At 41.3% G+C, this 12,801-nt stretch overlaps 1 protein-coding gene across 2 annotated transcripts in view; it reads right to left on the reverse strand.

Moving 5' to 3' along the window:
• The window catches only part of dscama (Down syndrome cell adhesion molecule a), a 129,265-nt gene that overhangs the window by 22,901 nt on the left and 93,563 nt on the right, over positions 1-12,801 (reverse strand). For both annotated transcript variants that reach the window (XM_088088407.1, XM_042499673.2), the window contains exons 12-15: positions 2,192-2,388; positions 1,794-1,890; positions 533-661; positions 174-341 (exon numbers count right to left, since the gene is read on the reverse strand). In XM_088088407.1, the coding sequence (XP_087944533.1) occupies positions 174-341; positions 533-661; positions 1,794-1,890; positions 2,192-2,388 (591 nt within the window). The remainder of the gene's footprint in view (positions 1-173; positions 342-532; positions 662-1,793; positions 1,891-2,191; positions 2,389-12,801) is intronic.

Here is a 12,801-nt window from a genome sequence, read left to right on the forward strand (position 1 = left end):
TTTTAATGAACGGACTCAGTCGGCCAATCACCTCCTTTTGCCTCCTGTATTTCACTCTCCAACCGCGTTCACATGTTTTTCTTGCTCTTAATTGTTGTTAGTGTCTGACACGTGCATAGATTATTTCAGCGCAAAATGCAACACAGACTCACCCTCCGCCAGTTCATTCTCACCTGCTTCATCAGTGGTGATGGTGAGCTCGTTGCTGGCCTCACTCTTGCCAATCAGGTTTTTAGCGAACATGCGGATGTTGTAGGTGGAGGAGGGGTGCAGGTCAATGATGGTGGCCTGGTTGAGCTGGGGGGAGACATCTTTGGTCTTCTGAGCGGTTTCCCAGGAGGCTGTGGATGGGAGAGGGAGAGGTTTATTGGGGTCACCATGTCAGGGGCGAAGTCAAAGCTAAGTGCATTAGGACAGGTTCTATTCAATCACTGAGACAAAGCAAAAGGGGGAATAAAATCACATTGCAAACCACACGACTCCCTCCAAACCTTATCATCTCATTTCAGATATTGTATGTATTTTCTTGTACCTGATTTGTTCTTGCTCTCAATATCAAAGCCTGTGATTGGGCTGTTGCCATCAAAACCCATAGTCCAACGCAGTGCAATGGTCCTGTCCTTAACTTCTCGGATCTCCACCTCTGGGGGGTCTGGGGGCTCTACAAGGCACAACATTATCAAGCACAAACACTTAAAGAAGTATTTCACAGATTTAAAGAAGGCCCTCTCATAAAACTAGAAAGACACATAAACTTTAGATATTGGTGCTACACAACCAGAGACAAAAAGAGAAAAAGGACTGAAGCATTTATTTTTGCTCAAAAGGTAGAAAACCTACAACTACCAGAATGCTATGCGCCTGACGTAATGTGGAATGGTCTGTTCGACAAAATAGCGGCTGACTGGATCTCGTATTTCAGTCAGTGAGCTAAAACATATTTCTGCAAACATTTTTGGAGAGAAATATGCAACTCCATAACAGAATATTGGTTTATATTTGACTGCTTTGTTTTACTATTTGATCAAAGTTTTTTCAGCCTTTATTTTCACTGTGCAGGAAGCAGGATGGCCACAAGCTTTCGCCATTACAGTGAATCGAGGCATTAAAATACTTTTCTGAAAACACATTAGGCGAGAAATAGGCAGTGTTGTGGCATAATCTTGATTTATATTCGATCAGCTCGACCTAGTTTTACCATTTGAATGGATTTCGGTTTGTGTTTGAGAGAAAAATAAAGAGGGCGGGAGTGTCTCTAGATCTGCTGTATACTCTTTGTGTTCGTGGTGGCGGCAGCAGGTTTGGCAGGCAATACAAACAACCTGTACTGGTCCGCTGCCGGTCCTGATGCTGCATTATCGTGACTGCTGATGGTGATGTATACTACTTTGGAAACAGTTTTCATTATTAGGAGATGTTTTTCATATTTAATACTCACTGAATTATTACAGGCTCTATGGAGTTATGGTGGGCACTTATTCATCTGCTCCTATGGAGCTTGAATGTGCACAGGTGCAAGTCACCATGTGTACAAATTAATGTCAACTGCTGCACGTTTCTGTGTCATATTGTTTGTACTTCATGTGTTTTTACTATGTTTTTAACACTTGCTGCAACACAAATTGTCCTACGGGACAAATAATGAATTGAACTGAATTGTATTGAACTGAATTTGATTGAAGTGCAGCTGAACTTGAATATGGCAGCGATCTGCAATTAGTGTGTAGGCTGAAAAGTTCTGTCACAGCCTTTGTTGTTTTGTCTTTGAGGGATTGAGGTTGCTGAAGTCATACCTTGCACTGTGAGCTGTATAATCCCTCTGTCTTCACCAAAGGAGTTGATGGCATGACAAGAGAAGAAGCCAGAGTCCTCCCTCACTGTGGGCATGATCTGTTGCATGCACAGGAAGGAGATGAGTTTAAATTTAAAAATAAAAATTAAAAAATAATATGCAGGTGGATGTCACTGTTAGTGATACTGATGTCATCCAATAAATGTCATCATCTGATATCTTCTGCCAGGTGAGCTGATGGGCGCTCCTATTCAGTATTTAATTAAAAAAAAAAATTTCAACCAGAGAAAAATAGGAAAAAAGAAGGTAAAACCTCTGTATGCTGTGGCTTCACATATCAAATAAATATCAACAATCCAACATATGGCCCCAAACTTAATGTTCTCAGTGGCCTCCTACCTGCAGGGTGGAGATGACTTCATCGCCCACCTCCTTGACAGAAACCACGTAGCGGCTGGTCTCAGGGTTGATGATGCGTTCCTCCTTCTCCCAGCGTACCATGATGGGTTTTTCACCGTGGGCCGTGCAGCTCATCTTCTTCTCTTCCCCCTGTGTTGCCAGCGTAGTGTTTGGGTAGGATGTGATCATGGCAGGGACTAGTGTGAAAGAAAGTTGGAGAAAGCAAGAAGATATCTTGTTAATTTCCTAGATTAACCCCAGCTCGCCTGAATCGTGGTCTTGGTTGCGCTGTTGCTGTGGTCCTGTCTGAGGCTGTGCCTTTGTCGTGGGCCTTGATTGCACTGATGCTGTGATACTGCATGTCGCAACCTTCTACTGCCATTATTATAAGTCATGCCTCCACTATTAATATACACATGGGACTCTTATTAACACCTACGATATTTGCATGTAACATCACATGCTATCATATATTGCATTTATTAATTTTATGTCTATCACTATTGTTACATGATATGTTATTGTTACCATTATCGCTGTACATCTCTCCCCCTCTCTCTTCCTCTCTCTCCTTTTCTTTCTCTCTTTTATCTTTCCTTTATGTCATTACTGTAATTTAATTGTTTTTTAACATCTATTGCACGTCTGTCCGTCCTAGATGAGGGATCCTTCCTCAATCGCTCTTCCTGAGGTTTGTACCATTTTTTCCCCCCATTACAGGGTGGTTTTTTTTGGGAGTTTTTCCTTTGTCCATGTGAGGGTCTAAGGACAGAGGGATGTTGTCTGCTGTTAAGCCCTCTGAGGCAAATTGTGATTTGTGATAATGGCCTTTATAAATACAATTGACTTGACTTGACTTGACTTGACTTGACTCAAGAATACTTGATTTGATACATTGCTAGTATTGTTCCTTTGAACCACAGAGGACCCATTTCTCTCCTTCAAATAACTTTTAGATAGGGCAGTTTCAGTTACATAAAAAGTATGCCGAACACTCTAAAAGCAGTGCTGGTTTGTATAATTCTAATGCTGATGACATGATGTATCATCTAACTGTGGTTGTTCAGCTATTATCTAGCTGTGATGCTAAAAACCCTACGAATCGTCTTCTGTTAAACTGAAAGAAGAACAAAAAACTCGGTGCACGGTCTTCTACAATCCAAATAATAGGAGATTTACAGAAAACAATGATTTCAGCACAATCTGCCCTGTAGGTTTTTTTTTTTTCAAAACAATGGGAGAGACCATCTTACATTGGTTGGTAGACCCACAAGTAGATTCCAAGTACTGACAATATTGAAAATATTTCTGTGTACTGAAAATATCTATCTCTGTATTATTACTATGTGCGTTTTATTGCTTGCATTGCTTGCATTGCTTGCATTGCTTGCATTGCTTGCATTGCTTGCATTGCTTGCATTGTTTGCATGCTGCGGTCCAACCAATAACCTGATGAACATCTTGGTTTACTGAAACGTATCCAAGAAATCTCTTCTCACTGTAAGTGTAGGAGACAGTGTGCTGGAGTTCTTTGTTCCAAAACAAACAGCTCATTGTCTTCCCCGATACACCTGTGGACCTCCTAACACGTTCTCATCCCAAGTCATCACAAATCGCTGCTTTGTCAGTGGACTTCTGCGTCTACATAATGCGCTGTTCTGGGATGCCACTACTGATGCCAGGATGTCAACAAAAGCATGTGGTTAGGTTTAAGCAACAAAGCACATGGCAACCAACACCAGGACGTCAACAAAAGCACATGCTTAAGATTAGGCAACAAAAGCACGAATGGTTAGGTTTCTGCTAAAAAGACACATGGTAGGGTATGGAAAAAAAACATCCAATTACACATGTATCTTAAAACCGAGGGTCCTAAATGGTACAGTGATGCTCTAACAACACTCTGAAGACACAACGATAAACGCACACTAACGACATACATGCATCATTACACCCAGACCCGAGTGTATAACAACCCCCTGCTCCCACATGCTCACACATGCGCCCTCATACTCATGCACACACACACTCATACACATGAGCTTGTGCTAGCACATAAATGTTTGTGTGAGCTCTCGCATACATGCACAAACACGAGCACACAAAGCGTGACTGCTGTGATGTGATGGGAAGTGTCAGGCAAGAGGTTGCAAATGTTTAAACCTCATCTCTTATTCACTCTGAAGCCATTTGGGGCTCGGCTGTGGAAAAGCACGCTGTTTTATTTTGCATGACAAGTATGATTTTTTTTGTGAGGCACATTTGGAAAAGTGGGGGGAAAAAAGCTCAGGCTTTATTTAAACGTTATCATTTTGGTGCACGGCTCCTTTTAGTTTGCAGTGGAAGTGGCTCAGAGGTGGCAGAGGGGCCATGTTTTTGACACTGCTGCAAAGAAGGATACTGTGCCACAAAGGTGACACAAAACAAACATGGTGAAAAGATTAGGACAGCTCTGTGCATTAGATGCAAGATGTCTGTACTGTCTGAATATTACAGACATTTGAGCATCCACGACTGTGAGAGAAATAGGTAGCGTTGTGATGTAACAATCATTATGCTTATAAAAATCTTTTTAAAAAAAGCTTACTGTTTCCTTCCAAAATAATTTATAATGGGATGCAATTGTGTTTTAAAATGAATACAAATTAATTGAATACTCCTTCATCCCTTTGATCATGTCCCATTTTGCCAATAGCCTACTGTCAAAATGGGACACCTTGTTACTGTCAAAATTGGACACTGGTTTCAGTCATTTTACTGCACCTTTGAAAGAAATCAATTGTCTAAACTGGATCAAATATAATTTTTATGAAATATTGAGTCAGCTGCTGGAGCTAAGCTAAGAAGAGCTAGCATAGCTGTGTTTTAGTTAGCATTAAAAGAAAATGTTATCCCACCAGTGAAAGCTCTAGGTAGCTATTCCTGGCTCTTTTACTTGTTCTTCTAACGTGTAAGCAATAAACATGTTAAATACTAAACATATAAATATTTTTAAATTAAAAAAAATGTACATTTCATAAGCTAAAGGCAGACAAAATAAACAATATAAGACAATAAGTATTTTAATTGTGTTGTATTTCCACTTATTTGAAGACACTTACTGAAATGTTGAAATTTCTAACGTTTCTAATGCCCTGTGCATTATTTTTCTAATTTTAGCTTAGTATTTTGATCAGATTATTTTGAGAGCCCTGTTTGATTTTTTAAAATAAAGAAGGGGAAAAAAGATGTTGTGGAGATTCTAAATACTCTATAATTTGTCACATGAGAATCTTAATTGTCTTTTTCATTTTCTACATCTTCTTTTAATTTCTCTATCAAAATATAAGGTGTCCCATTTTGACAACAAAGGTGTCTTCTTTGCCACTAGAGCCTGTAAGTGATTACATAATGTGGTACATGTTATGTTTGAGATAAGGTCATCAAACTTGTTTCATTATTCTTCATTTTTTCTTCTGTATATATATATAGTATATATAGGCTGACATCAACATATAGAAAATGTCATCGTCACACATGTCATCAAACAAACTCACTTATTTGAAAAAAGGACATCTTAATTTGAGCCAAATGTGTTAGGAGGACAGAGACTCACAAAGCAAACACAGCCAGGTTGCCAGAAAACATTGGCATTGTACCTTTGTACCTGTTTCATTTCTACCTTTCATACATACCACATAATTTTTTCTAAAATGACATAGTTCTAATAACATGTATATTATGAACTGCTATTGTCCTCAGCAGGTGGAGGGGATGCCAAAAAATAAGCCAAAGCCAAAATGACCCTGATCTTTCCTAAACATAACAAAGTGGTTTTGTTTCTTAACATAACCACACATACAGCATTGCCAAAACACAAAGAAGTGTAAAACTTCATCATATCGGCAACATAACCATGTTTTTAAGGAACCTCTCATGCCAGCAATGATTCTGCTGACTGGGTTTCATAGTAAACAATGGCAAGGTCTATGCAACATGAAGAGGGCTGAAAGATGAGGCACATACAATTTGCATGTCTGTGTCTAAGTGTGTTTGAACGCTCCTGTCTATGTATACACATGTTTGTGCAAATGTGCGAGTGCTTGTGTGTAAAGGCAGCACAGCTGAGCCTGCCCTCAGGCACAATCTATGGCCCTGTAATTGTTGTGTTGATGTATTTCTGTAATATCCAGTGGAATTATGGGAACAGATCTACAAGAGTGATGAGAGAAAGAAAGAGAAGGAGAGGGGGTGAAGGAGGAGAAGGGAGTCCCCTGTCTCATTAGGCATCAACTCCCCTGATGTCTACTTCAGCCTTGAACATAACACATGGGGCAGAGCACACAGCTAACAGAGAAGAATGACATCATCATAAATCTTATCTTTTATCAGTCACTGAATCATCTCTGCTTCATCTAACCACTGAAATCTTGGTTTGTGCTACTCGCTGCACTGTTTTATCAATAACTTGTTGTGAAAAGACATACTAACATGCTCAAATAAAAGCATAAAGAATATGCACTATACACAACATGAGCATTATTGCTTTTGGAAAAGCAAATAATCCTGGGCAGAGTGAGCAGTGTATGTTTCTTGCTCAGTCTGTATTTGATGTGGAGGTGAGGAGAGCTGTGTTCCTCCACAGCAACCCAGAGGGCAGTGATGATACGCTTAAGCCTGCAGGGGATTGTGGGGGATAGGCTGGCTGCTGATAGGCTACTCCCGTGAGACGAGAGCCTCCCCTTTCCTCCCTTCCTTCTCCCAGGCTCCCTTTCACCTGGCCAGGTTACCATGCCAACCAGCATTGGACAGTCTCTCCTCTCCTCTCCTCTCCTCTCCTCTGACCACCTCACCTCCTTCCTCCCTCCTCCCTCTCCTCCTCCCTTTTTCTCTCTCCAGTCTTTACTCTTAGAAAAAAACGTCCATTTCTAGTAGCCGGGAATAGAACACGGACCTGCCATTGATTTTCACAGGAGTATGATGATGATAACACAATCACGCCCTGAATGTCGCAATGCAGGGCCAAATACTACACACGCGTGCGCGCACGCACACACACACACACACACACACACACACACACACATACACATATATATTTAAAGTTTTTTTAATTGATGTAACTGTTAATTTGGAGAACAGCGTTATCCAAATGGAGGAATCCAGAGAATAATAACTATGCACCATTATGGCAGACTGGCTACAGTTGAGATTGGGGCTATTCATCTGTGATCAAAGAAAGAGAGCAGTGAGATGATCTCATGTTCAACGAGATGTGAGAGGTGATGAAAAGGGATTACATTTTTTTCAGAGGCATCATTTGAGCCAGCTTATTGTTCTGAACAATAAAAAGGACTAAAACATCAAGATCTATTTTCGAAATCACACAAACATTTAGCTGAAAGACAATGATTAATGGCCATGATCATTCAGTCTGCAGCCATGCTATGAGGTCTGATGTTTGTGATGCACTTAAGTGTAAGAGTTGAAGTGATGTCCCTCTGCTCGGGTTTTCTGTCGATTATGTATAACTATACCTGGTTTAACTGGTAAAAACGCTTAATGAAAATAAAAGAATCACTCTGGTGGGCTATCATCTCTCCATAAGGTATCATAAGAGTATCACCCATGACATCCTGTTCAACCGTTTGGTAGAGCACATTTTGAGTCACTTTATCTTAATGAATTTTGTGTTAAATTCATCTCAACCTGATTGAGCTATCTCTACCATTCGTTTTAGGTTTGTTAAGGTAAAAGAAATCCACTAGATGTTGCTGTTTCTTTAAACAGTCTGCCTTGTCAGTTTGCCTCCTACAGGAAGTTAGACTCCAGACATAAGGGCTCTGTGTGGGGGGATTTTCAAAGGTAGGCATGTGTATTCAACATGTCATAGTGTCAGAGTCCTTACCAGTCCTAGTAGTTATTCCAAGGTCAAAAACGGATATTTATTGGTAGCTTATATTAACATATTACAAGCATCATAACAATAAATTATGTGTAATTTATTTTTTTCTCTCTGTTTTACCATTACAATGAAGTCCTATATTTAAAAAAACTATGGGGTCTGTTAAAAAAATATATATATTTTTTATTAACACCTCAAGGACACACAAAAATGCAACAACCCCAAAAAAATTCAATTTTTTTTTCTTGGTGAGGACTTTAAAGCTAGCACTGGGATGCTAGTCTGCAATTCAGCCCACACTGTGTCACTGCTGCCTCATTGGCTAATGTAAGCCACTGGGCATCCTGGTTCAATGGGGCCATGAGGGCCAGAAAAGATAAGATGAGCTGAGATCTGCATAGCTCCCTGCCCTGGAGGCACACTGTAAGTGGGCTGGGGAGAAGACGGTGTAGATGGGGGTGGGAGAGCTCTGCGGTCATAGCACAAAGACAAGTGGTTCAGTGGCTGCCTGCAATGTACTGAAATAATTCCCTTAGCTGCACAATTTGCTTGGACATGGAGCATGAACCAATGTATGCTTGCAGACTGTGGGGTGGGGTGGGGGGATTGGTCATGGTTGTCTTAAGGATGTCGTGTTCGGGAGACTGCTCAGTGACCACAGAATCATTTAGCTCTCCTCCTCAGTGAAGCTTTGTTAGTGCTGTGCCCTCATCACTGTGTCTGCCAACATTAGTATGTGTAATAGGCCTGAATGGTCTTAACTGGCCCTGATAAACACTGGCTATTGACTGAATCTGATAGCATCCGCTGTGGATTGGTAATGAACTGACTGTATTGCATCTGTTTTGAGCATCGGGATGCTTGACTGGAAATAGCATAAAAATCATGATTAAGCCTTCACCTTCAACCAGTGTCAAGACACAAAAAAAAGTCAAGTCAGCAAGTCAGCATGCACCACCAGAGCTCAGTCTCCGGTCTCTACTGGTGGAACAGGCAGCTGAGCTAAAAGACACAGTGAAACCTAGTGGTGGAGGGAGAAGTTACAAGACTGTAAACAGCCAGCAGACAAAGAGAGACCGTGGGGGATAACAGCATGTTTTTTACATCTAACTTGGTGATTTAAGGATTTATTTCAACCAAATTTGAGCTGGTGATAGTTGGAACAGTGGACTTACTAACAAGCAAGAGTAACCAAGATGGTTTGGTTGAGATTTGTTTTGCTTCTGTCTTCAATAAAGTATGTTTTATGATGAGTTAATGAGGCAATGAAACCTCGTCAGTCTTAGGAAAACAGGTGTGAAAATATACATATATATTTTTGTTTGTTTTACATTTTTGGGGTTCATTTTGTGTTTTTATTAGTCTGAAAAACTAAAAGTGAGAAAGTAGTGCACTCGCTGTGTGGAGGGGAACACTGTTTAGGGGACCGTGTTGCCTCCGTGTGTCACTCCTTCAGCAGTGCAGTGCAATGCATTAGCACATAAGGTTCTTGTATTTTAAGTATAGCTGTGCAATTTCAGCTGTCAGTATTCGAACATATTTTCTGCAGGAAATGCATTTTCTATTCACTACTAATAATAGCATGTGGCTGCATATTTATGACAGTATATTTATATAATAATATATGATGGTTTATGATGTATACAGTAAAAATAGCAATAATAATAATATTAAACTGATCACTACTACTTCGCTTTCATTACTACCAGATTATGAAAGCAAAAGTAAACATTACAGTTAATGCATCTCCATACACTCACAGACAGTCATGCAAACTTAATTGTGGTGCACTGAGTGAGCAATTTCTATTGGCTGTTAGTACAGTGGTGGTGTTCATGCACGATGATGCATGATGTATTATGACTAGACATTAGCCTATGCACAGACACTCATAACAATGAAAGCACCGAGCTAGGACATCACAATAGCTGCAATTCATTTCCTGTGCAGTCCACCACAATAGCCTGGCAGAGTGGGATCTATCCAAACCGCTGCATTAGCCGCCTCCTTCATTACTCTTTTGTTATGGCTGCTTTGTATCTATTCCTTTACATTATGACTTTGCATTAACATGTGCAGTTCTTTGTCTGTCTTTGTGAGTGCATATAAGCTTGTGTCACATATGTAACCTGATGGCGTCTTTACCATGCATTTGTCTGTATTATACATCTCAGAGTTTCTCATTGAAGCTATTGTTTTCCACTGATTGTCTACTGGTACATCAAGCCACTTGTCCAAGTGGCTTGATATCCATCACGTGAGTACTTCAGCATGCCTTAGCTGTGTGCCTCCCTAATTGGCTCCTAAGCCTCTTAAGTAGCTGCCACTGCTCAAGTGGTGTAGGCTGGCCTGGATAAACAACATATAAAGAGCACAGAGTGTACAGAACATCACAGTGTCCAACATTACCGAACATAGCCTCAACAGGCTTTTGGGTTTTTGAGCTCACACACACACACACACACACGCACGCACGCGCACACACACACACACACACACACACACACACACACACACACACACACACACACACACACACACACACACACACACAAGAAAGAATGAGATGTGGCTCCCCTGGTGACTTGGGTAACTATAGAGAGCAAAGAGACACAAATCAGGACAACTATCACAACAACCTGAAAGTTTAGGAGCAGGACATGCACCTGAGGCCCACTCTATCCACTGAGCCACCAGGTGCCTCTGTAAACAGATGTTTTGATGGAGTTTTGCCATTACTAAACACATTCCCCTATGACTTTGACTCATCAAGAATTTTCTCAGTTTTTAAATTATTTGTCACCATGGTGGTATTCAAGAACAACAAAGTTCTCTTCGCAGACTCAACCTACATGAGGCGAGTAATAGATACACAAATGGTTGAGGGCAAAGTATTCCTTTAAAAATGTTGCTTTTAAGCTGGTAATTAAAGGACTTTAAGAGAGAAAACCTTTTTACAACAACTTTATAACATAGAGAAAAGGTGCAACGGGCCCCTAGATAGAGGGGGGTAGCCTGTGCTAATAGAGCTAGCATTAGTATGTCATAACCAACATTCTATTGCATACATTTGGCTCCACCCACTCTACCCAGTAGAGGTTGGAGCCAAATTAATGAAAGCCCTGTCACAACATAAGATCAGCCCACCCACACTGACTTCTTTTATAACCTAGACCACCACAGCAGAGAGGAATTGGGCCCCAGCCAACCCACGTGGTAAGCAACCAGACTGGGTGGAGCTTTGACCTAACTCTGCTGGGTCAAATGACAAGCAATAGACACCTTGAATGTTTCCTGGCCCAAAGTGGAGTCAGGTGCAAGGTACAGCTGACATAAACCCAACCCATATTACCGGTCCAGTGTCGTTCCAGCGAGCACAGACCCTGAAAAGGAGTCCGACATAGAACCATATTAATGGATAGAGCGTAGACCACAACACTGCCATATATGTACTCAATACTCACCCCATTCATCCATGATGACGGGGCTGGCAGAGATTATCTTGGTCCTTTTTGGGGAGCTTCAGTCCCAGCCACAGCATAGGAGTCTACTGTGGCTAGACAACGCACAGCCCACTGCAGCAACACCTTGAATCAGATGATTAACTTGGCTGATTTTGAGATCCAAAGTGTCATTCTCAGTTGGTCTAGGAGCGGGGGGCTTTTGGCTGAAGGGAAACTAGCGAAACACCCGACACAACCACTTTATCAACTGTAGCTAGTTCCGCTCTGGTGACTCTCGGTTATGCAGCAGCGGTGGCCACAGCTCCTTGCTCTCTGACAAGCCAGCTGACTGTCGAAGCAGGTGCGCTGGGCCATCAAAGGAGGGCACGCAGAGTTAAACTTCTCCTTGCCACACTGCTGCTTGAGAAAATCAACCATATCCGCAGCCAGGGTTCTTGTCTTTCAGCTGTTGTAAGGACACCTCCATTCACTGCCAGATGTCTGGAAGATGGGGTTAAAAGAAAGCTGCATGTGCTGGAAAATCCTGACCATAACAAAGACAACTTACCTGCCTACCACTACAGATCGTCATCTTCAGCAGGTAATATTGATGGAGAGATGTCAGCAGTGGACTTCTGTGGGACACTGATAAGATGTCATCATCTACAAACAAAGGCATTTCCTCAGCAGGGATGAGCTGGCAGCACTGCAGCCGTGAAAACTTGGGAAGGGACCTGCAGGCTTTGCAGGCTGGCTGCTGCTGAAAACCTTTGACTGCATTGTCTGTGCCAGAAACTGACGAGGTTCCTGAAGCTGCGACTTCATCCGTAGAGAAAGCGGATCAGTAGTCAAATTACTATTGCAAAAGAAAAAGAACGAAGGACTGCATTGTTGCACTCCCTTATGTACTTTGTTGTCTCCGGATATTTGGGTTGGCCTAATTGTCCAACTACATTTATGCAAATTTCAGTGGGTAAATGCAGGCTAGTGATTGAAGGAGAGTACTTCCCATAGAGTATATGGTAGAGACTGTGTGAGAGAGAGTTGTGTGTTTTTTGTGGAATTCAAACATTTGTTTGTGACAAGGTTGTTTGTCACAGAAGAGGTATGTAGTCTGTAAAATTCATGCTTTTAGTGTCTCTGTCTCTGAGAAGCTAGGGTGAATTATATGTTTTAGACCTTTATGGTTTATTAAGTGCTTTTTCAACCTGAAGAGGGCAGTATCCCTATTAAAAAAATGAAATGGGTTATTATGGGAAAAAACTTAGTAGTAAGCAAACACT

Source organism: Plectropomus leopardus, chromosome 15 (assembly GCF_026936395.1).
Source record: "Plectropomus leopardus strain MGB_pleo_1.0 chromosome 15, ASM2693639v1, whole genome shotgun sequence".
Taxonomy (NCBI): domain Eukaryota; kingdom Metazoa; phylum Chordata; class Actinopteri; order Perciformes; family Serranidae; genus Plectropomus; species Plectropomus leopardus.